Source organism: Balearica regulorum, chromosome 20 (assembly GCF_011004875.1).
Source record: "Balearica regulorum gibbericeps isolate bBalReg1 chromosome 20, bBalReg1.pri, whole genome shotgun sequence".
NCBI classification, from domain to species: domain Eukaryota; kingdom Metazoa; phylum Chordata; class Aves; order Gruiformes; family Gruidae; genus Balearica; species Balearica regulorum.
The window spans coordinates 10172123-10194605 of NC_046203.1; the positions used below are offsets into that span (position 1 = coordinate 10172123).

The 22483-nt window shown below is 62.8% G+C and overlaps 3 protein-coding genes across 5 annotated transcripts in view; 1 reads left to right on the forward strand and 2 right to left on the reverse strand.

Moving 5' to 3' along the window:
• NIBAN2 (niban apoptosis regulator 2) overlaps window positions 1-7028 on the forward strand; it is a 32188-nt gene extending 25160 nt beyond the window's left edge. For all 3 annotated transcript variants that reach the window (XM_075772635.1, XM_075772634.1, XM_075772636.1), the window contains exons 6-14: window positions 511-626; window positions 707-811; window positions 1893-2055; window positions 2474-2661; window positions 2846-3001; window positions 3583-3699; window positions 4129-4236; window positions 4353-4464; window positions 4900-7028. In XM_075772635.1, the coding sequence (XP_075628750.1) occupies window positions 511-626; window positions 707-811; window positions 1893-2055; window positions 2474-2661; window positions 2846-3001; window positions 3583-3699; window positions 4129-4236; window positions 4353-4464; window positions 4900-5783 (1949 nt within the window). In that variant the 3' untranslated portion in view covers window positions 5784-7028. The remainder of the gene's footprint in view (window positions 1-510; window positions 627-706; window positions 812-1892; window positions 2056-2473; window positions 2662-2845; window positions 3002-3582; window positions 3700-4128; window positions 4237-4352; window positions 4465-4899) is intronic.
• Window positions 7029-7651: 623 nt separating this feature from the next.
• On the reverse strand, window positions 7652-12262 carry SLC31A2 (solute carrier family 31 member 2). Its single transcript, XM_075772637.1, has 4 exons — window positions 12142-12262; window positions 9584-9650; window positions 8598-8766; window positions 7652-7986 (listed from the first exon to the last, which is right to left on the reverse strand). The coding sequence occupies exons 1-4, from the start codon at window positions 12145-12147 to the stop codon at window positions 7818-7820; spliced, it is 411 nt and encodes a 136-aa protein (XP_075628752.1). The 5' UTR covers window positions 12148-12262; the 3' UTR covers window positions 7652-7817.
• Window positions 12263-14665: 2403 nt separating this feature from the next.
• Window positions 14666-22483, reverse strand: part of LOC142604653 (uncharacterized) — a 95612-nt gene continuing 87794 nt past the window's right edge. The window contains exons 51-69 of the mRNA XM_075772638.1: window positions 21950-22057; window positions 21685-21738; window positions 21477-21530; window positions 21146-21199; window positions 20620-20673; window positions 20366-20419; window positions 20023-20076; window positions 19269-19322; window positions 18102-18155; window positions 17969-18022; window positions 17750-17803; window positions 17611-17628; window positions 17394-17447; window positions 17145-17207; window positions 16668-16833; window positions 16231-16337; window positions 15863-15943; window positions 15411-15599; window positions 14666-15014 (exon numbers count right to left, since the gene is read on the reverse strand). Coding sequence (XP_075628753.1) covers window positions 14865-15014; window positions 15411-15599; window positions 15863-15943; window positions 16231-16337; window positions 16668-16833; window positions 17145-17207; window positions 17394-17447; window positions 17611-17628; window positions 17750-17803; window positions 17969-18022; window positions 18102-18155; window positions 19269-19322; window positions 20023-20076; window positions 20366-20419; window positions 20620-20673; window positions 21146-21199; window positions 21477-21530; window positions 21685-21738; window positions 21950-22057 — 1476 coding nt within the window. The 3' untranslated portion in view covers window positions 14666-14864. The remainder of the gene's footprint in view (window positions 15015-15410; window positions 15600-15862; window positions 15944-16230; window positions 16338-16667; window positions 16834-17144; window positions 17208-17393; window positions 17448-17610; window positions 17629-17749; window positions 17804-17968; window positions 18023-18101; window positions 18156-19268; window positions 19323-20022; window positions 20077-20365; window positions 20420-20619; window positions 20674-21145; window positions 21200-21476; window positions 21531-21684; window positions 21739-21949; window positions 22058-22483) is intronic.

A 22483-nucleotide genomic window follows, 5' to 3' on the forward strand; every position in this document is an offset into this window, starting at 1 on the left:
GGCTTGCCGAGCCCACAGTCCCCACGCACCATCAGGGCGTGCTGAGCACCCCCCCATCCTGCTGACCCCCTCCTCCTGCCATGCTGTCGGTGCTCACGAGGCCACTTTTGCACCATCGGGGCTTGCTGCCCCCCTGCTACTGCTGTGCCATTGGGGCTCACTGGGTCTCAGGGTCCCCACACGCCATCGGGGGTCACTGAGCACCCCCATCCTGCCAAGCCCCTGCTCCTGGGTGCCTCCCTGCCCTTGGTCCAGCTCTGGGGGGGGATCAGTCTGCGGACAGAGTGGGAGCACACCAGCCACTGGTGTGTGTGGGAGGCTGTTGCCCCACCACCCAGTTAGAGACAGGGGCTTGGGATGGGCTCCCCCAGTCCCGGTGACAGCCCTGGGCTCCTCGTGTGTCGGAGGGAGTGGGGGATGCAAGATGAGTTGGGGTGCTGCAAGCAGCTGGGCTGCCCCTCGCTCCCCCAGCCAGGCTGCTCACTCGTCCCCCCCCCATCCCCTTGCCAGGGATCTCTGAGGACTCCAAAGTGGAGGCTCCAGCCTTCACAGACGCCGTCCGCATGTACCGCCAGGCGAAGGAGCAGTACGGCACCTGGGACATGCTGTGCGGCAACGAAATCCAGGTGAGGACCTGTCCCCCCTCCCAGGGCTGGGGTAGGGGGTGCAGGCTGAGCAGGGTCCCCAAAGCCTCCTGCCTTTGCAGGTCCTGAGCAACCTGGTGATGGAGGAGCTGCTCCCCGAGCTGAGGACCACCATCGGCCCCCGGCTGAAGGGCAAGGCTCAGGAGCGCCAGCGGACTTGGATCCAGGTGTGGGGCTGGGGCTACCGGGGCGGGGGGACGTCATCGCCTGCCCTCTCCCTGCCTGCACTGCCTCTGCTTTGGGGTCCGCGCTGCTGCCTCCCTTCCCCGCCCGACAGCTTTCCTGCCCGTCGCAGCCAGCGCCGCCCCCCCGCATCACCCCTCTCCCGGCCCCCGCCAAAGAAGCCGTCTTTATTCTCCACTGCGCCTTTTTAAAGCTCCTTGTTGTGCCCCTGCGAGCAGCCCTGCCCGTCCCTGCCTGCGCTGCCTCGTCCCTGGGGCCAGGGAAGCAAACAGGAGGAAGCCCAGCCCCGGAGCGAAGCCCGTCCTGGCTATATTTAGCGAGCCATTTTTAGAGCAGCACAGGCTAAATCCAGCCCAAACCCTTGCAAAAGACCGAGGGCTCTTCAAAACTGCCTTGTTAAAACCTTAAAAGCCAATAGATAATTACCACCACGCTCATAATGTGCTACTGGAACAGCCTAAAAACGCACAAACGCTGCTTTTTCAGTAGCTGCGGTCTTAGCTGCAAAGCTGGGAAGCCCGAGGGCGGGGAGGGAAGCCCGGAGCTGGGGGGGGAAAGGCTCTGCCTTCCCTTGGCCCCGAAATCACAGCGTTTGGCTGCAAAGTGAGCGTGAAGCCTCAGCGAGCGGCTCCATCCCGCTCATGGGGTTGGCTCCTGAGACCCCAGGCAGGCTGAGCAGAGCAAGGCACGGCTTTCAAACGGGGTCAGGGGCTCTTCTGCCTGGACCACCAGCATCCCCGGACCACCAGCATCCCCGGACCACCAGCATCCCCGGACCTGCAGCATCCCCAGACCTGCCTGGGGCAGGCTGGCTGACGGAGGCAGTGCTTGGCCCTGTGCTCCTCAGGCACCACTTTGAAGCAGCTTCTGCACTGTGGGGGCTTCATCTCACCCAGCTGGGGGGGTTGCTGGTGTGGAAAAACCTACTGGCAGGCTGCAAGGAGGGGTCCGGTCAGAGCATGGGCGAAGGCTCGGCAGGTCCTGCAGGCATCTGGCGCTGGAGGTGATGTTAGTGGGGCAGCAGGAGGTGTGGGGTGGAGCTGACCACCCCATCTCTCTTGCCAGATCTCGGATGCCGTCTATAGGATGGTCTATGAGCAGACCAAGGCCCAGTACGATGCAGTGATGGCCAAGTGCGAACAGGAGCGGCCCCAGATGGAAAGCACCATCCGCACAGACATGGACCAGATCATCACTTCAAAGGAGCACTTGGCCAGCAAAATCCGAGGTACAGCCCCGTGGGGAGATGCGTCGACATGGATGTGTGTAGCTGTGTCCATGACATCACCACTGTTCTACCAAGGTGTGGCTGTTCCTGGGGTGCAGCATGGCTCCTGCCAGCATGGCCTGGAACCCTGGGGAGATGCCAGCAGGCACAGTGGCCAGGGTGCACCTCCTCAGTGGCATTGTCCCAGGAGGTGGGGGACAGGGCGGGCAGTGACCGCCCAAAGCAAGGCAACGGGGCAAGACACACAGAGGGCCCCTGCAAGCACCCTTGCGTTGTCCTGTAAGTCTGGGAGACCTCTCCTGGAGGGGATCAGGGAGAGGGGCAGGTCCTCCTCCCCAGGGTGGGTTTAGGACCTGATTTGCAGAGCCAGAAGGGCAGAGGAGGACCCTCACCATGCTTACCCCCACTCTCTGCCCAGCCTTTGTCCTCCCCAAAGCGGAGGTCTGCGTCCGTAACCACGTCCAGCCCTACATCTCCTCCATCCTGGAGGCCCTGATGACCCCCACGAGCCAGGGCTTTGCCGAGGTGCGGGAGGTGTTCTTCAAGGAGGTGACAGACATGAACATGAACATCGTCAATGAAGGTGGCCTGGAGAAGCTGGTGGAGGTGAGACCTTGCTGGCCGGTGGGCTTGGGGACAGCCAGTCCTGCTGCCCTCCTCAGTGTGGACAGCACTGGGGGACCCCAGGCTGAGAAAATACATGGGAATGAAGCCCGTGTGGGGTGGCACGTCCCAGCCCTGAGTGTGCAGAGAGGCTGTCCTGCCCTGCTGAGCTTGGCTTTATCCCCAGTACATGGAGAAGCTTTCCCACCTGGCCTTCCACCCAGTGAAGATGCAGTCATGCTACGAGAAGATGGACCAGCTGAAACTGGAGGGTCTTCAGCAGCGGTTTGATGTCTCCAGCACGTCTGTCTTCAAGCAGAGGGCCCAGATCCACATGAGACAGGTGGGACAGGGACCGGGGTCCTCCCGTGTTCCCCTTGGGTTGAGCACAGAGCGCTGGGGAGCGGAGGCAGAGCAGGAGCCCAGGCTGGTCCAACCCAGGCACGGCTTCGGCCGGGACGTGTGTCCTGTCTCGGGGACCTTCACGTGGCTGGCACTCAGCTCGGGGGGTGTGGTGGATCTGGCCATCCCCTTTGGACTGGAGCCCACAGGTGGGCAGCAGTGTGGGGCTCAGCACCCAGGCTTGGGTGTCCCTTTGCCAGAGCCCACTGGCACCAGCAAGGCCAGTAGCCCAGTTCTGGGGTCTGATCCAGCCAAACCTGGAGTGACATGTAGAAAGGGGGGGGGGGGGGGGTGGTGGTGGTGCAAACCAGCTTAGGGCACCCCCTGCCCCCAGCACCCTTGGTCCTCAGGGTGGACCCCGTGGATGCCACCCTGGGATGCTGGGGACCATGCCAGTGTGAAGGCTCCTCTCAGTGTGGCAGTGCCCCGAAAGACTCCCCCCCCCCCCGCCCCGTCCACCCCCATGGTGGGTCCCTTTGGGTGCCCCCCCGGCCCGTGCTGACCGCCTGCCTCTGCTCACAGCAAATGGACGACGCCGTGTACACGTTCGAGACGCTGCTCCATCAGGAGCTGGGGAAGCTGCAGGGCAAAGACGACTTGTGCAAGTCCATCCAGCGCATCCTCGAGAGGGTGCTCAAGGTGAGGGGTGGTGGGTCGGGGGCTTCGGTGGCCTTCAGAACTCTGGGGAAGAGGACAGGAGTGACCTTACCGATTTTAACAAAAGCCTTCTGGGGAAATACTTCTTTATATTGAGATTTTTCAGGCATTTTGCTGGGATGTGGGGCAGGGGAGCGGGAAACCACCTGGAGGAGCCAGGTCCCCTCTGACTACATGCATCGCTGTAAAAGCCACCGGGGGTTCAGACTGACCCACAAACCCTTCTGCAGACAGCGGTGGAGGAGCCGGCTCTTACCCGGGAACTGGCTGGGTGCGAGGGGCAGAGGAACCTGCTCACGCTCGTGCAAATGAGTCAGGGTGGGGGGGCAAACCACAGGGGGTTGTGCCCGTGGGCAGAGGAGCTGCCAGCCCACAGCCCCTCGCTGACCGGGGGCTGCCCTCACCCCGCAGAAATACGACTACGACAGCAGCACCGTGCGGAAGAAGTTCTTCAGGGAGGCCCTGCTGCAGATCACCATCCCCTTCCTGCTGAAAAAGCTGGCACCGACCTGCAAGGGGGTAAGAGAGCAAAGTCGGGGGGGGGCGGGGGAAGGACCACCTCCCTCTGCGGAGGGGCTGGAGCATCCGTCCCTCCCGTGTCCCCCCCGGCTGAGCAGCCTCTCCCCCTGCGGCAGGAGTTAGCCAAGTTTCAGGAGCTGATCTTTGAGGACTTCGCCAGCTTCATCCTAGTGGAGAACACCTACGAGGAGGTCGTGCTACAGTCGGTGATGAAAGACATCATGCAAGGTAGGGTCCTGCTGCGCCAGGGAGCCTGGACTCACTCAGGTCTGAGCCCTGGGAGGGCTCCAGCACCCTGGGGTGGGTGGTGGGTGCTGGGTGGAGTCAGCGTAAGCCAAACCTGGGCTCAGCAGCACCTGGAGGGCCCATGATGGGTGCTGGGCACTGTATGGGGAGGGGGTGACCCTGTGCAGGGGGTTATACAAGGAGGGGGTGATCCCATGCAGGGTGCTGGGGACCGTACGGGGAGGGGGGTGATCCCATGCGGGGTGCTGGGGCTGTACCAGGAGCAGCTTTCCCACCTGGCCATCCCGCTGGCAGGGCTGAGCGGTGGGTGGGATACTGAACCCTCTGCCTGGCTCCCTGCACCCTTCGCCCAAGGGGAGGACTGGGTGAGGTGCCCCGTGCCCGCAGCCCATCTGACATCTCTCTCGGTGCCCCCAGCTGTGAAGGAGGCAGCCGTGCAGCGGAAGCACAACCTGTACCGCGACAGCATGGTCATGCACAACAGCGATCCCAACCTGCACCTCCTGGGCGAGGGCATGCCCATCGATTGGGGCGAGGAGTACAGCGGGCAGCCCGAGGCCGAGCTGGCCGCCGACAAGCGCCGCAGGGCCAAGCAAGTGGTGTCGGTGATCCAAGACGACGAGGGGGTGCTGCCCTACGAGGTGGGCGCTGAGGCGCTGCTGCAGCCCGGCTCCCCGGAGCCACAGGAGCCGGAGGAGCCGAACCGTGGGGCAGCGCCCAGCTCCCCGGCTGGGGTGGAGGAGATCCGGGAGGCGCTGGCGAAGGAGAGCCTCGGGGACGGCGTCAAGGCGGAGGAGCGGCTGACAAACGGTACCGACGCCACGCGGGAGAGCGGTGCCACCGAGGAGGGGGCGGTGGTGGCAGAGTCTGTCCCAGGTGGTGTCCCCCCGCAAGGTCCAACCAGTGAGGGGGCCGGGGTGCACTGCACCACAGCGGTATCGCCTGCGCCTGGAGCTGAAGTCCCATCAGGGGCTGGTGTGCAACGTGCTGCACCGGCATCACCCATGACAGCCTCACCCGTGCCCAGAGCCGACGTCCCATCAGGGGCCAGCGTGCAACACGCCGCGCCGGCGTCACCCAAACCCGGAGCCGATGTCCCATCAGAGGCCGAGGTGCCCCACGCTGCGCCAGCATCACCCGCACCCGGAGCCGAGACTCCATCACCATCCGCCGGGACAGCTTGCCACCAGCCCAGTGACAAGGAGACGGGCGAGGAAGTGGCCCCCCCGAGCGGCAAGCGCAGCCCCCCGCAGCCCACGGGCACGACGGAAAGCGGCGAGGGGGTGCAGACTGAGTTCTAGCCCGGGGCCCCCCCCCGCCGCGGACTGGCCCCAGTGACGCCGGGGGTTGGGGTAGGGGGAATAGGACCTGCTGCGCTGCCGGGGATGGAGAGCGGCGCTGCGGGAGAGGGAGGGGATGGGAAACACCGAGACCTTATTGCCTAGCTGGGGGGGGGGGGTCCCCGCTGCTGCGCGGGGCCGGCCACAACCAAGTGGTCCTACTGGGTCGGACTGGGGGAGGCCGCCGGCCTGGCACGGGGCACCCCCGGCACTCTGCTCTGTCCTTCTTCTGCCTTTTCTTCTTTTCTACTGAAGAGATGCTTTAGCTGCCCCCCAGCTCGAGTGCCCAGGCTGGCTCGGGGCGGGGGGGCTGGCACTAGCCCTGCTGTGGGTGGGTGTGCGGGATGCTCCCGGCTGCCCCGGGGCTCATCCCCTGCCCCGGCCCAGGGGGGTTCCTGGGAGCTTGCCCACCGCCACCCCACCCAGCTGGCTCCAGGAGTGCCGGGGGGAGCGGGGACCCCGGGGGAGCGATGGAAAACGGGACAGCGCCCAGCGGCACGGCAGGGATACAGCGGCGCTTGACCCGCTGCCGATGGGGCGAGCGCTGGGGCAGGTGTGGGCACACGGCCCCCATGGCCGCCTCACCCTGGGGTCTTCTAGCAGCTGTTCAAGTTCAAAGTCAGAACTTAGAGGGGAAGGTGGCACTCACATGTCTCCAGCTTTGCCAGGCAGGGCTGGGCCGTCTCCAGGTTCAGGCTCCCCCGCGGCGCAGGGATCCCGGCTCTTGCCCTCCGGAGCTCCCCGGCACTGTGTGCGGACGGTTTCTCCGTCTCTCGGGCTTTGCAGGTTTTGGCACCTGCGGTGACGGTCGAGCAAAGAGCTGGCACCCCCAGCAGCCCTGCCCGCCCTGGGGAGGGGGACGGCACTGGCGCAGCCCCCACAGGGAGATGCTAAAAGCCCCTGAGCTGGTGGGGGCTGGCAGGACTCGTGAGCACGAGACGTGTGTGTGTGTGTGCGTGTGCGCGCGCACGTGTGTGCACAGAGCAGGGACCAGCACCCCCCACACTCACCCGTATTTTAGGTGCCGCTGTTTCTGCCTCTGAAGGGGGGTGCCCAGCCTAACCCACTTGGGGAGGCCCCCCAAAGTGCCTTGCTTTGGGAACTTAAAACCTGTCTCTTCCAGAATATTTTATTAAGAAAGTTATACAAATGTTTAAAAATATGCTTATAATAATTAATAAAATGGAAAAGCTTTATTTAAAGCCAGAGGAGACTGTCCGTATTCCTGACCCCCCCCCGCCCTGGGCTGTGCTGGAGGGCTAGGGCTGGTGCTGGGGCCCCCCCACTCCCACTGTGACTGGGGGGGTGTCACATCCTGAGACCACCCTGCAGCAACACGAGCCAGGAGCCAAACCACTGAGATGATTTTATTAAAAGGGGTGTCCCGAGGAAGCAGCAAGAGGCACCCGCAGCAGCAGCTTCCCCTCAGCATGGCCACACCGATGGCTCGGGGGCTGCTCCGACCCCATCCCTGAAGCACTGTGCGGGGTTTGGGGGGGCAGGGGGCAGCAGGACCCCCGCCATCCCCAGAAGGCACTGTGTGAAGTGAAGAGGGGCTTGGTGCAGGGCAGCTCTGGGCAGGAGGGCAGCGGGGCCTGTCCCCAGCACGTCCCCTTCCCCAAGGTCACTGGGCCATTCCCGTTCCAGCCAGGATGAACCCCCCCCACCCCCCAAAAAAAATGCGGCAGGGGAGGCAATGCCCGGCACCCCCCACCGTCATCACCCAGCCGAAGTTCCCTGAGAGCCGGAGGACAGCCGCCAGCCGAGGACGGTGGCAGTGGCAGCGTGGCGGAGCGCCGGCCGTGGGGCTGCCCTTCCCCAGCGCCTCCCCACCGGGGTGGGGCCGGCACCCAGGGTCCCCACAGCCAGTCCCTGGGGTGCTGCGTCCTGCGTAGCGTGGGGACGAGGACAAGACCCAGCAGAAGTGACAGCAGCTATTCCAGACAAAGTAGCAGGAGGTGCGGAGCACGTCGTCCACCATCGCCGGGGGGGTGCCTAGCCCCGACCGAGCAGGGGGTACACCACGAAATAGCCCAGTGTGGAGCCCGCGATGGCCCCCAGGAAGATCCAGGCGTTGTAGGACATGACGGCCAGCATCACCATGTAGCCCAGCACCACCTGCACCATGTGGAACAGCGTCTGGCCGACATGGTACCGAAACCAGCTGTGGAAGAAGATGGGAAACCCCCATCAGCGAGGGACTGGTGCAGCCGGAATTGCCCCCCCCCCGGCCCCGCCAGCATCCCGGAGCGGCCAGAGATGGGATCGGGGAGTGGGGAGAGGGACGGGGGCTGCAAACAGCAGCGCAGGGGGAAATCCTGCTCCAAAGGAACAGGGAGGAGGTTACTAAGAGGTTGGCAGTAAGAGCAGCCCCAGGCGTGGTCTGGGATTAAATACAAGAGGAAAAAGCCAGGCTTGGCTCCAACGGCTCGTGCTGGGATGGAAGCGCCCAGGCCAGCCCTGCTGGGGTGCCTGAGCTGCTGCTTGTGCCCACCCTGGAACCACGAGGATCCTCCTGCACCCACGGTGGCTCCTGGGGGAATGTGAGCATTTAAGACAGCTGAAAAACACCCTGGACATCTCCCAAAGTACCTGGGGGGAGCCAGGATGTCCCTAGGGCCACCTCCCGAGTACACACACCCCTTTCCTGGGAGCCTACTACTCCACAGCCGCCTCTTCACAGCCTTCCTCCCCTCCTGCGCTGGCCCAGGGGCCGTACCCCCATCCCTGAGCCCCCCCCCCCCCCCATCCCACCAGCGGGGGGTCCTGCGGTACCTGCCCTGCGTGGTGCCGGTGTCCCCCTCCTCGGGCTCCACCACCGACTCCCGGCTGAGGCTGCGGGGCAGAGCCAGCAGCGCCCGCCGCAGCAGCGTGGCCTTGCCCATCTTGACGGCTTCATAAAGCATGGACAGCAGCAGGACCACCAGCACCGAGAGCGCCATCCCTGCACGAGAAACAGCCCGCGCTGCCCATCGCTGCCCACCGGCGGGAGACGGGGTGTGGGGGTGAAAGGGGGGGACGGTGGGTCCTGGCATGGAGTGCTTGGGCACATCCATGGGATAAGGGGGAGGTAAGGAAGGCTCCTGGGATCCGGGTTGGGCCGGAGCGACAGGCAGCAGGTTTGTGAAGCGTTGGGAAATGGTGCATTTAGCCCAATGTCCCCTCTAAATTCCTAGGGAGTATTTTTTGGAGGGGGTTGCTCTGAAAAAAATAAGCATCTTTGCATTGACTTCACAAGAACATGAGGGTTAAAATAGGATGCTGGGACAATAATTGGAAAAAAAAAAAAAAAAAAAAAGAGTGTAAAAGAAAACGGGAAGCTGAGCCATGAGTGAGTGACCTCGGCGGGGGTGGTCGGCTGGCCTGGGGGGAGGGATGGCTCCCACACCTCCCTGCCCGTTGCTCTCAGCTTGGGAGGATCGACCCCTGCCCGGGGCATTACCAGGGCATGGCACCGCTCATCAGGGCAGGAGAGAGGCAGTGCCCTCCGAGCTCTGGGGCGAGTGGTGTGTGGGACCCCCCAGGGCTCTGCCCCGACCCCCCCACGCAGTAAGAGTCCCAGCGCTAACGGGTGGGGACCCTGCTCTCCCCCGTGCCAGCCATCGCTAACGCTGCTCCTGCCAGAAACGCAAAGCCACTGCTCGTCTCTCTGCCCCGCACCCCCTTCCCCAGGCCGAGAGCACGGCTGGGGGCAGACGGACGGACAGACGGACAGAGGGACAGAGGGGCGTCTCGGGGCCCGGCGGGGGCTGGCAGCCTACCTGCGGGGCTGTGGACGCTCCAGAAGTCAAAGAGCAGCACCGCCGTGTCCGAGAAGTAGAAGGACATCTGGAAGAGAGGCCAAGGAAAGAGCAGCGCTAGGAACCGGCTCGGGGTGATGGGGCAGACGGGGCTGGGGCACCCACATCTCCACGCACCCACCACCCCGTAGGGCTGAACCCCTGGGGTTTTACCAAATGGTGCAATTTTTTTCCCCTAACTCCTGAAACTGGAAAAGGAACTTGCACTGAAAATCAGAGTCATGCTGACTGGGTTTAACTCGCCCCTTGACTTCTAGCTGGACAATTTTCACCTCTAGCAGCAGCTCCAGCGTGTGTCTGGGCTGGCGAGAAAAAGCCAGACTTTACCTTTGCGATAAAGGGAGATGAACCCAGGACTTCATTAGCCTGGATTCGAGAAGGGAAAGTCCCCGGGACACAGATGGAGGCTGGTGGACACTGTCCGTTGGTGGTCAGAGCCCAGCCACCCTCCGCTCTCCTCTGTCTCCCAGGGGTTCCTCTGCCATCGCTGGGACAGGCCAAAGCACCCAGAGCCACCAGCGCGACCGCGGCTGGTCCAGCGACACCTCCCTGGCACAGAAGCGTCGGTCCAAGCGCTGTCTGACCTGGGGCTGCCAGGACCTACACCGGCACCAAACACCCCCCCCCCCCCCCCCCCCCCCCCCGTCACACTGAAATAGGAGGAGCCAGGATTGCTCTTGCGTAACGAATCCACCTACAGAGCAGACACCACAGCTGCCAAGTCTTGCTCGTTTCAGCACTAAAAAGGGAATTTTGGGGGGTTTTTTCTCCTCCCTTTGGTGAATCTCTCTAGGTAACGTTCGAGGGCTCGCCCCCTCTCCTCCACCACGCCGGTCTGGCTTTGGCCGCGCGTACCCGCCGTTACTGACACCACCAGATGCAGCCGAGGGGACCGGCCTCGGCCAGAAATACCATCCAATAACCGGGCGTCCACGCCGCAGACAGGTTCTAATTACACCCTTCGTCTGCGCGTTACCCAAAGCACATTAGCATGTGTAATTGGCTCATGCTTTTAAGCTTCCTTTGGCAACAGATTAATGATAATTAGTCTTTAAATGAAGCTATTTCTCCTTTGCAGGGTTCACCCACAAGTCTGCAGAACCACATACAGAGAAGGTAACTACTTCAGGGACAGGGGAAGTGACCGCCAGAAAAGCCCCTCACTGCACCAGGTCTCCAGACTGGGATGAAGCCATATGTCGTCGGGTACCCGGCGTGGCCCTGAGGCCAAAACGATGCTCCTTGGGGCCAACGGCCCCTTGCTCCTCTCCTATAGCGACGCTATAGGGCGATTTCTCCAGAGACAGCATCTTGCTGGGTGAGACGGGGTGTGCGAAGGTCAAGAGAGCAAGTCCTAAAAATCTCAGTGCTATTTGCAAGAAGGGAATTACGCTGCTGGGACGATGCGACAGGCCCAGGGGTGCTGGTGGGAGGCCCGCGGTCCTGTCCTCCCCCACCTGCCCACAGGGCAGTGATTCAGCAGGCACCCGGGTAAGGCTGCACCCAGCTCCTCCTCTGCACCGTGCAGGTATTCGCACACGCAAATAAAGCTGCTGAAAAACATCCCGCGCTGCCTCAGCTCACGTGCACAACGCGTGCATTTAGTAGCTTAACCCACCGCAGTTTTGGGGTTACTCTTTGGCATTAAGCGAAAAACTCAGCGGTGCCTGCGCGGAGCTGCGTCAGGCTGCCTGGCGCATCCCCACCTGCTGCTGCGGTCTGACTGGGACACCCGGCTCCGCACGTCGGGACGAGCCTGCCTTCCTGCAGCGCACAGACCCCTCGTCTGCAAAACAGCACGACGAGCAGGACGGACGAGCAGGACGGACGAGCAGGACGCCGTCCCGGCCAGCCCGAGCTGCAGCCCCACGCTGGGGACACAGTGGCCCGGGGAGATGTTCCCACACCGGGATGCTCCTTGGAGCCGCTGCGAGCAGCCCTCGGGATCTCGCAGGGATGCTGCTGGTGGGGGGCTGGTACCAGCAAACTGGGGGGGACACCCAGGAGTCTTAAACGTCACGTCTGAGCTCAGAGCACAAAGAAAACCTGCTTCGGGGTGACGGTTTGAGCCCTGTGCCGTGACTTGAGCTCCCGCTGCGAGTGCCTGCTGCAAGCCTGCACCCGCGCCAGCCCCTCCGTGGGCAACGGGACACCTCGGCGTGGGGTAACGCGGTGGCACGGGGGTGCGAGGAGCAGCCAGCCAGCCCAAGGGGTGCACGGCCCGCCGGAGCCACCGCGGGAAGCACGGCGGGAAACGGGAACCGGGGCGAAACGGGAAGCAGGACGAAGCTGTGGGAGGAGGACGCGGTGCCAGAGGGTGAATGGCGATGTCGCAGCCTTTAAATAGCGTTTGTCCGCAGGGAGCTGAGGGGTTTCAGGGGTGACTTACGGGAGCAGCCGGGCTGCGCCCAGCCCCGAACCGGAGAAGCTGCGGGGCCGTGCCCGGGGCGCACACCCGCCCCCCCCCCCCCCCCCCCCCCCCGCCCGGGACTGCCCCGGCCCGGCTCGGCTCGGCTCACCTGCATGGCGGCGGTGCGGAGCCCGTCCCGGTGCGGCTCGGTAAGGTGCAGCTCAGTTCAGCTCAGCCCAGCTCGGCTCAGCCCGTCCCGGTGCAGCTCAGCTCAGCCCAGCTCGGCTCAGCCCAGCCCGGCCCGGCCCGTCGCGGTCGGTGACGCGCGGCGCGGAGCTCCCCGGGAGTTGTAGTGCGGCCGGGGCCGCGCCGGGAACACGCGTGGGCGCGGCGGGCGGGAGCACGGTCCGTGTCCCGTCCCTCCCCCGCACCCCCTTCCCGCGCCTCCCCGGCTCAGCCCCGGCCGCGCAGCGGGGAGGGGGCTCCGCAGCGCTGGGGCAAGGGGGGGGCCCGGGCCCCCTGGGGCTTCGCTCCCCCCTCGCTCCCTCCCCACCTCACCGGTTCACGCTCCCCGCGCTACCACAAGGCCCCTCAAAGCGATCACGAGTGTTTCTGCTGGTTCTCCCCACCAAAGTGGGGTATCACCGAGCGTTTGAACCCCAGCTGCCCTGCAGCTGCAAAATACAGGATTTATTTTTATTTTTTTTTTCTCCTGGAGAGAGGCAGGACAGAGCGAAAGGGAACTTTACTGCCCGGCGCACAGCTGCTCGCTCCTGGCTGGCACATTCTGGACATCTCCGTCACAGCGGCGAGCAGGAGGAGGGAGCTGGAGCTGCCGCTGCCGCTCTTTCCCCCAAGAGAAAGGGGAAATGGGTGCTGATGCCCTCAAAAACACCCAGTGCCTGCCAGCGCGTTTCTGTGTAACTCCCTGCTTAGGAAGGAAATACGGGGTTTGGTAGTGAGTGTATTTTTCCTTATGGCCAGAGAGGTGGAATTGGAGTTATTCACAGTGCATTTGCTGCTTGAATTAAGAAAAAATAATGGATAAGGCCACCAACGTGCTACTTCTTGTTAAAATCTTTTCTCAAATGTTTCCATCAAAAATGGACATACAATCTTTTTTGGCGGCTGAAGCTCCTCTGGGTTGTGGCCAGCATGGGCGGCAGGTGAGGTGTGGACTGTGCACGCCGCTTTCCTCCTCCACAAAAATACAGCAGAAAATCCTGCTAAAATGAGCAATTTGAGAAAAAAAAAAAAAATAAATTCCGCCCTGAAAAAATATTGTGTTTGCTATCACTTAACAATCTGTTCTGCTTCTCTCCCCAGGATCTAACACGTGCCTCGAGCTGGAATTTAATTTTCCCTTTGCAATCTGCTGCACAGGGTCTCTCACCAGCACCCATGGGACGTGCCAGACCCTCGGTGCTGCCTGACCCCCCCCCCCCCCACCTGTGCTGCAGCCAGACCGGCTGCAAACGGCTCCTCTTCCTCTTTCACCTCCCTGCGGGGAAGGGAACTCTCTGCCCGGCTGGCATTGGGGTGTCAGCCGCCCCCGTGACGATGCGCCCGCGTGTCCCCGCGGCTGGCTGCAGGCCGGGACGGCCATCACACCATGGCAGGGCAGAGCCGGGGGGTGGTTTCACAGAGGCTGCTGCACCCCGTGAAAAGCTGCAACGCCAGGGAACGAGCTAGCAAAGAGCGCTACGTCTTGCACACGTAATTGGGCATTGCTTAAACCGCTCCCTAGGCACTGTGCACCCCCGAAAGCTTCATCTGCTGCTCTCCTTGATCCCCGGGGGCAGGGTACGGCCCGGCTGCCGCGCTGCTCCACGGGCATCGGCATCGATGCCCAACCTCACCCGGCCGCGATGCGGGCAGCCCGGGCACACGTGCTGCAGGACAAGGCAGGCACGCTCCGCGCTGGAGCCTGAGCAGCGAAGGGTGCTGAGAAAACCAGCGGTGCAGCACCGCACAAAGCCAGCTGAGATCTGGGGGTTTGGGGGGCTGTGCACCAGAGAAACGAGGGTGCTGGTAACACAGCTATGGCTCGGGTGGCACACGTAGAGCTCTGTGCCCTCGGGACTCCCCTGTATCCGCCCGGGGCCAAGCAGCCCAGCGATAGCAGGACAGTTAGGGGCAAGGGAAACGCTGCTGGGAACAACAGCGATGAGGAACGGCGCTGCAGCACGGGAGCCGAACGGCTCCAATCCCTGCCCCTGCCCGACCAGAGCGACGCTGCCTTCGCACAGCCTCCTGGGTCCTCTGACCCCCACACGAGCTGCAGACCCAAAACCGAGCCAGGACTTGTGGGGGGGTTTTGTATTCTTCCCCCCTTGTCAGTCCCCGATGTCTGGCTGGGGCTGGCGGCAGCCGAGGGCAGCAGCCTGCAGCCGCTTTGCCCTGCGGAGAGCAGGCAGCACGGCATGGACCTGCCTGCCAGGGCGCTCCAGGGCCGCTGCTCAGCCCGGTCCCGGGGGGACGAGGCTCCAAGCATTTGTGCGCTTGACCGAGGCAAAGAGAAGCCCCTTTCCTTCCCCTCTCCCAAGCTGGCAGTACTTTTGCTTGCTGGTTTTTTTCTTTAGCAGACAGTTCCCAGTGGTTATAATTATACGAGCCCTCCCCAGTCATTAAACTAGCACCTTCTCATATAGATATATATAATATATATATAATTTATAGAGAAATGACTTTTGTAAACAATATTCTTCTACTCCAGAAGGAAGTGTAGTCCGTGGCATAATGCAGCTACAAACACGTATCTCAGAAAGAGGAGCGGCAGCTCCGGGGAGTGGGTGGGAGCCCCGTGCCACCCCCAGCCTCCGCACATGTTCCCAGCGGGACAGTTCTTGGGTGGGGAGGGAACCGGCCGGCTCGGTTTGGGTGTCACCGGTTTCAGCTGAAGCAAACTGGTCCGACTGTGAAACCAAACTGGTGCGAGGCATCACCGTTGTGAAAGACGGCCAGGTCCCGCAGCGGCAGCAGGGAGAGCTCCTCCGTGGTGAACTGGAAGATGGTGTCGGTGATGGAGGACTCGTTGTCCAGCTGAAACGAGCACCAGGGCAGCTGAGCGCACCGAAAGCCTTGGCTGGTGGCCTGAAGGACCCTCTCGGAGCACCCGCTGTCCCCTTCGCTGCTCCAGTTGCTCCTTGGTGCACCCAAGAGCCCTGCGGGCATGGCCTGGTCTCCATCCCCAGCCCCTCACGGCTTCTCCGGGGAGGTGGCCTTCCCCGTATCCCCCAGAACCCACCCTGTCCCCTGCCACATCCCAGCCCGCTCCCCAAGACCAGGGAGAGGATGTTCACCATCCCCATCCCACCGCATGAAGCCTCATCTACCAGCTCTATCCCAAACTCTGGGGGTGCAAACACGTGCGCCAAGGGGCTCTGCAAATGTTGGGGGGCTCTTACAGGCATAGAAAAGGGTCCAGGCCAGGCTTACCACGCAGCCTTGCAGGCTGGCTGCATAGCTCTGCTCCCGGGAGTCAGCCAGGAAAAGGATTTCCTTCTCCGGCTGGGGCTGGCCCGGCTCGGGCGCCGGTCTGCAGGAGTACGAGACCTTCTGGGTGGCCAGGCGGCTGTGCAGGCGGAGGAAGCGGAGCTGCACCGGGCTGGCCCCCGCGTACTCCAGCTGCAGGGGCAACGAGAGAGAAAACCGGGTAGCGGGGACTGCTTGGAGGGGTCTGTGCTCCCCCCCCAGTCGAAAACTGGGCAGGATTCAGCTGTCCGCTAAAGCACGGGTTTGGGTTTTCTTGCAGAAGGAGATGTCGCATCCCACTGTGCACGGCCAGCGGGACCCTGTGCCTGGGCACTGCCCCACCACAGGCACTAGGAGACCCCCGACCCCATGAGATGGGCTTCGTGTCCCCTCAGCTGTCCCGGCGGGGCACTCACCAGGAAGCCCCCGGGCAGGGCGCTGAACCACTCGAAGGTGTCCTCGGAGGCGTAGGCGCTCAGCCAAGCCTTGATGGGGACCTGCGGGGAGCGGGGACCATATCACGCTGTCCCAGCAGGGGATGGTGGCACCACCAGGACAAGGAGCCAGCTACACTAACCCATGTGTGGGACCTGTCCCTGCAGCCTGGTCACACGTTGTGACCAGGATCCTCACCCCAAACTGCTCCAACAGCTCCCTGTGATGGCAGCGGTCACCACGGCAAGGGACAGGCCACGCTGTCCCCTTCCAGACACACCAACCCCTGTCCTCGCCCACTCGAGGGGCAACGCGGGGCTGAAGCTGCCCCACAAAAGCCACCCTGTACCTGGTTGTGGACGGGGGCTATGCAGGTCTCACCCCCCGCTGTGAAGTTGCAGAAGGCCACCAGCGCGTCCTGGGGGCTGCCCTGGTTGGGGTCGATGTAGTATTGCCCTGGAGGGAAGTAGAGGGAGCTCCTGGCACCCGGGTTTTGGCACAGGGAGGATGCCATGCAGTGCTGTCCCAGCTCAGCTCATGGCACATCCCTGGCTGCAACCTCCATCCTCCTGGGATGCCGGCAGGCTGACATCCCGTTGCTCCACGGATGCCCATGAAACCCGGCTGAGCTCATCCACCAAATCCTCATCCCCTCTTAATTGCAAAGAGCTGCCCGTCCCCCCACATCACCCCCAGATCCAGCCACGCCTCCCCAACATCCCCGGTGTGGGGAAGACTGGCCAGATCCAGGGCCAACGTGGGGGGACCCCATGTGCACCCCAGTACCGTCGGGCAAGCTGGGGTAAGCCAGCAGCAGCTCCTTGCAGGTGGCCGCCGGGTTGGTTCTGGTGCCGTTGGGATGCTCTACGAGGGCTTGCAGCTCCCGGCTCAGGGTGTCCAGCAGAGCCCGGACCGCGGTGTAATTCAGGTGGTTGGAGGGATAAATTAGGTGCTGAAAGAAAAAGTGGGGGATATAGCCAAGCTGGCATTAGCTCCCCCGTCTTGTTTTGGCCAGGAGCATCACCAGGTGCTCAGGGAAGGGATGTGACATGCAGGGGACAAGGACAAGCGTGGTGGGAGAGGGATTAACCACACCTGCTTGCTCTTTGTGCAAGGACCTTGGTCCTTGAGCACAGAGGACCTCAGCAGCAGTGGGACATGGGGCAGCATCGCTGTCAGCCCCTTCCCCCCAGGGCGGCACCCACCGAAGCGGGAATGGAACCCCCTCGCCCCCAGGCAGCACCGCTTCCCCAGTGCACTCACCCGCAGCTCCTCCCTGGACAGCATCAGCGTGGGGCCGCTGGGACCGGGGGGGCCGGCAAGACCCTGGGTGACAATACACCGCTGGCGATGCTGGCTGCTGCCCGCGAGCCCCCCGCCACGCTCGCGGCTTCTCCAATGGCGCCAGCAGCCAACCATCCCCGCAACGCGGCACGGTGGCACCTCGCTGCCAAATTCGGGGAAGCAAGGGACCCAAATTTTGGCACGAGGGACGTTAGCGGTTCCACTTACCGGCAGGCCCGGCGTGCCCCTGGGGCCCGGCAGCCCCGGGAAGCCTTTCAGCCCCTGCCAAAGGAGGGAAGAAAAGCGAGGTGGCGAGATGCTGCCGTGCCGAGTGGCACCCCGGGGTGCCCCATGGAGCCACCCTGCACCCCGGGGAGAGGGCAGGAGGGGAGGGTGCCCCGCAGCAGGGCCGAGCCCGGCACCCCCAGGATCTCCCCCTGCTTACTTTGGGTCCGGACAAGCCCTGGAAGAGAAGGACAAGACCCAGCTAAGAGGGAGCCAGGCAGGACTGAGGCCCCATCCCAGCATAAGTCCCGCGGGACCGGGAGTGAACCCCAAACCTGCTGGGAGGGTGAAGGACTCACCGGTGTCCCGGGGAAGCCGGGGTGTCCCCGCGGGCCGGGGGGGCCAGTGTCACCCTGCAGAGACACCGGAGGAGGTCAGGGCGCTGGATGGGGCATCCCCCAGCCCTATGTCCTTCTACAACCCAGCCCCTTCCCCAGGTGGATTTTGCACAGAAAGATGAGGAATTCACCCCAAATACTCATCTCGGTTCCTCCTGTTCCACTCCACCCTGCCCTTACCTGCTGTCCCTTGGGTCCCGGCATCCCGGGGACGCCATGGGGTCCCGACTTGCCCTAGGAGACACGGCAGGGCATCACACACGATGACGAGCGACCAAGGGGAGGGAGGAATAGAGCAAAACCCTTCACGCACCTTGAAGCCATCGTCCCCTTGCTGGCCCAGGTCACCCACGCTGCCCTTCTCGCCCTAGGAGAGAGTCAGGAAGAGCTTTGGTGGCACAAAGGAGGGTAGAACCCCCCCAGGACAGCAGCCCGGGCAGGGGGCTTTGCCCAGAGGGTGGGTGTTGGGACCCCTGCTCCAGTGACTCCATCGGTGGTACTTCATCGGCAGGCAAGGGAGGTTTGGGGGTTTTACTTGCTGCCTGACCCTGGCAGGAGATACCTGCCTGGGGACGATTCCCCAGGCCAAACATCTCCTGGCCTTCGGCAAGCAGCTGGCAATGGGAAATTCCCAGTTAGGGCTGGCTGCAAAATTTCTGAATAAACCCCTTTCGATTTGGCAGAACGACCGTACCCGTGTCGCTGGGGAAGGAGGAGGCGTGACAGAGCGTCTGCCTCCCCTGCTTGGCTGCAAAGGTAAAACTGAAAGTATTTTATCCCAGACTAAAACAACATTCAAGAAAACCTCAGAAGTTCTTAGGAAACACTTTGAGAATGTAAAGAAAATTCCTAGTGTGCTGAAATCTGGTGGAGCAGGGGAAGAAACCCCGGCAGAGCAGCTGCCCGCAGCCTTCCCTCCACCTGCTCTCCCACGCTCTGGCCTTGCTGAACGCCCTGGACTTCAGCTTCTGCCACTGCTCATTTAGCTTGCAATAGATCTAAAGCTTTATTTATTACTGGGGTTTCATTTTCCTGAAGGATGTGAGCAACTACCCGCCGCCAGGGACTGCTTGTCACTCTTCTTTACAGCCTTGCGGCTGATGGATGGGGCCGTGAGGATGTGCTCGGCTTCCCGGGCCAAGGTTGGATCCAGCAGCTCATCGGTAACAGCATGGACGAGGTACACGCTCGTGCTGCGTCAGCATCGATGCTGCGAGCGGGGGATTAAAAGACTGTACACGCTGCTGCTCGCAGCTCCAGGAGGATGGAGAGGCTGGAAAAGGACCTGGTTTGGGAGAAAGTCTAAAGGTCCCATCTCCCAGCACCCGGGGACACAGAGACCAACCCCCAACAAGGGATGCTGCAGCGATCAGGGTTCAAGAAGAAGGGAGTAAGTGATTGCATCCAGCAAATTAAATGTAACCTGTGCCCAGAGTCCCCGCTGTGCCTGGGGCTCAAGTGCCCGGTGTGTGTCACCTACCTTGTGTCCTTTCGGTCCAGGGTCTCCTTTCATGCCCTTCAGCCCTGGGATGCCCTAAGAGAGAAACGATGCGGCACCGCATCACCGAGGCTGAGCTGCTCCCTGGCAAGGAGGGACCTCACCACAACCTCGGGTGCTGCAAGGATTCTGAGAATTTCAGGCAGTGTTAGAAACTTTGAGTCCTTTCTCATCAAATCTTTGATTTTTGCTTTCAGGAGGATGCCTCAGCAAACCCCATCCAAAATGCAGTCCATGTCCCTCAGCTGGTTGTAGAACATCCCAGCTTTGTTTTGTGAAGTTTCTAAAGCTGGGATATTTATTTTAAATAGAGAAAAAAACCAATTTCCAGTAATTAAAAAAATATTTGAGTAGTTTTTTTGGTCCATACTGGCTGCTGCAGTGCAGCCGGTCCCTCTAGCCATGGCATTTCCCTGGGAACATGGGGACAGTCCTCTGCAAGCGCTCAGCACCGCCAGGCATCAGACACTTAACTGGAAGGGAAGTATTTGGCCTCTAGAACATCATGTTGGAAACGATGCGATTTGCCTGACCGCACGCGCGCTGCTGGGCTGCTCAACTGGGGGGGGTAGGCAAGATGAGAGGGGTGAACCACGGATAGATGGAACACCTGGAAACTTCGCTCGTCTTAAATGGGTCTCTGCCGCGGTTGTTCGCAGAGCCGGGTTGCACGGTGGTACCCGCGGGGGCCAAACAGGGAGCACCGGCATCTCGAAACCTCCGAGTGAATACTCACGTAGGGTCCTTGGGGGCCCTGGGGTCCTTCTGGCCCCTCGTCACCGGGGTAGCCCTGAAATGCAAAAGCGAGAGACCCTGGCTGGTGAGCAAGGCAGGAGCGATGCCCCCGTGCCTCTTGCAGGGAGAGCAGCCCCCGGGGGCTGGGGGTGCGGGAGACCCCCTCCTTGGGCTGGAAGGGCCGGGGGACCCAGAGCCCTCCAGCTATGCAATGCCCCTGTATCGGCTTATCCTTTTCTAGACCGGGGGCTCGGGCAGGTGGGAGCACCCCTGGGCTCAGGAGCACCCCTGAACTGCCAGGGTGCCAAAGCAGCCCTCGTCCCAGCGGGGCAAAGCCAACCTACCTTGGGTCCGCGGGGGCCTCTCGGGGGCCGGTGGCCCACCTTGCCTCGCTTGCCCTGGGAACAACAGATTAAAGACTCAGGAGCGATTCAAGCCTGTTAAAGGCACTAAGCCGGCCGCCTCGCGTCCCCCTCGCTGCCCGCCCAGGGATGCTGAGCCCCCAACAAACCGGGGCCCCTCTGCAAGACCTCCGTGGGCTCCAAGAATCAGCCCCACGGTTCCCGCCACTCTCCACGAGGACAACGGTGCCATTTACCCGTCTGCCAGCTTCTCCGGGGACCCCTTCTTCCCCTTCATGCCCCGCATCACCCTGGGGGAAGAAGAGATGGGAGCCGTGGGTCAGCAGCAGCGCAGCCGCATCCTGGACTGGGACTGGGGAAAAGGGGTTGCTGCCTGCGGGGAGATGGGGACGGAGCTCACCAGGCACTGAGGGACCCCGGGGATGGACACCAAGGCCATGGTGCAGAGCTGCCCAGGGAAGGGGAGGTCCCCTGTGTCCCCCCCACCCCAAGGGTACCTGAGCCAGGATGGAGGCAGCCCTGTGAGGCTGGAGGGGTGCTGAGCTGGGGAGACCTGCCAGCCCCTCACCCAAAAACCAGCCGAGGCAGCCCAAGGGCATCTAAGGGCTCCATGTTTGCCAGGCACTGATACGTGGTTGCCTTGACAGTGGGGAGAAACGGGCCCCCCCCCCCCGGGGTGATTCCCCTGGTTTCTCTCCATGGACCACAACTGGCGGCCAGTCCCCCTCGGGTGCCATCCGCAGAGCAGGATTTCAGAGGTACCTTTTCTCCTTTGCGACCTTTCCGCCCTTTAGGACCAGCTTGTCCCGGAGACCCCTAAAATCCCAAAGGAGAAGGAAACCCCTCTGTAAGGATGCTGCGCCAGGGATGTCCCCTCCCGGTCTCGCCACAGTGCCCACAGGAGGATGCTCTACGCTGAAGGCTCCATTTGAGATTTTCACCCCTCTGGAGCAGGCTGGGCAGAGCGGGGCTGCGGGGTGTTTCAGCAGGAGCAGGAGATGCTGCCCGTGTGGGATCTCACCGCGGCCGGGAGCCCCCAGCACCCCGCTGCCCGTGCCAGGACCATCAGCGTGGGCTCCATCCCACTCCTCACCGTTTGCCCCGGTTTTCCCGGTTCGCCCGGCTCCCCTTTTGCACCCACCAGGCCCTAGGAAGGAAAACAAAAATCAACCCAACTCTGAAAAATAAGCTCCAGGGTCGTTCGCCCAAATGCCAGGCAGGCTGAGGGGCACAGACCGGGGCTGCGAGAAAAGCCAGAGGCAGAGAAGTGGAGAAGTGGGGCAGCAGAGGAGCCCACTCACCTCGGTGCCGCTCAGCCCCGTGGCTCCAGCTTCGCCCCGTGGCCCGAGAGGACCCTGAGTTCATTTGGGGACAAAAGGGGAGACTGGCATCAACTCCGGGTTACTCGGGGGGAAGGCAGGAGGGCGAGTACGGAGCTGGATGCTTTGCCCTGGGGTCTGGGCTGGGGTTGTTCCCCCCCGCAGACCTCCGGGGCTGGACTATGCGGGGTTGGGCCACCCTGCAGGGATGTCCCCTGCCCGTCCCCGTGGCACAGAGAGGAGTTACCTGCTGGCCCGGCTCTCCCTTGGCACCCGCCGCTCCTCTGGCTCCTTCGTGCCCGGGGTAGCCCCGGAGCCCAGGGACACCCACGGGTCCCCAGGCACCCACTGCACCCTGCGGGCACACAGATGCGGGCACCGGTTACACCCCAGCCCAACCCCGTCTGGAGCAGGGGCCGAACAGCCGCCCCTCGAGGGGCTTCAACTACACCGAGTGATGGATGGCTCTCGCCGTCTGCTTTGTAAATCCCCCCGGATTTTATTCCACATCCCGACCTCTGCCAGCACAGGCAATCGCCCGAGTTAAGGATACGTCTTGCCTGGGCAGAGCGGCACTGCAATGTGGGAAGACTGGGATGCAAATGGGATTTATCGCGCAGCCGAGCGCAGGGCATCAGTAACACATCTGTGGCTCTGTGCGTGTCAGGACCACGACCACAAAATGCTTCTCAGGGCAGCGCAAGTGCTCCTGAACACAGGGTGGTTCCTGGAGCCCTCTGACCTTCCGGACACCCACAGATTTGGTCTGCAAAAGCAGAAG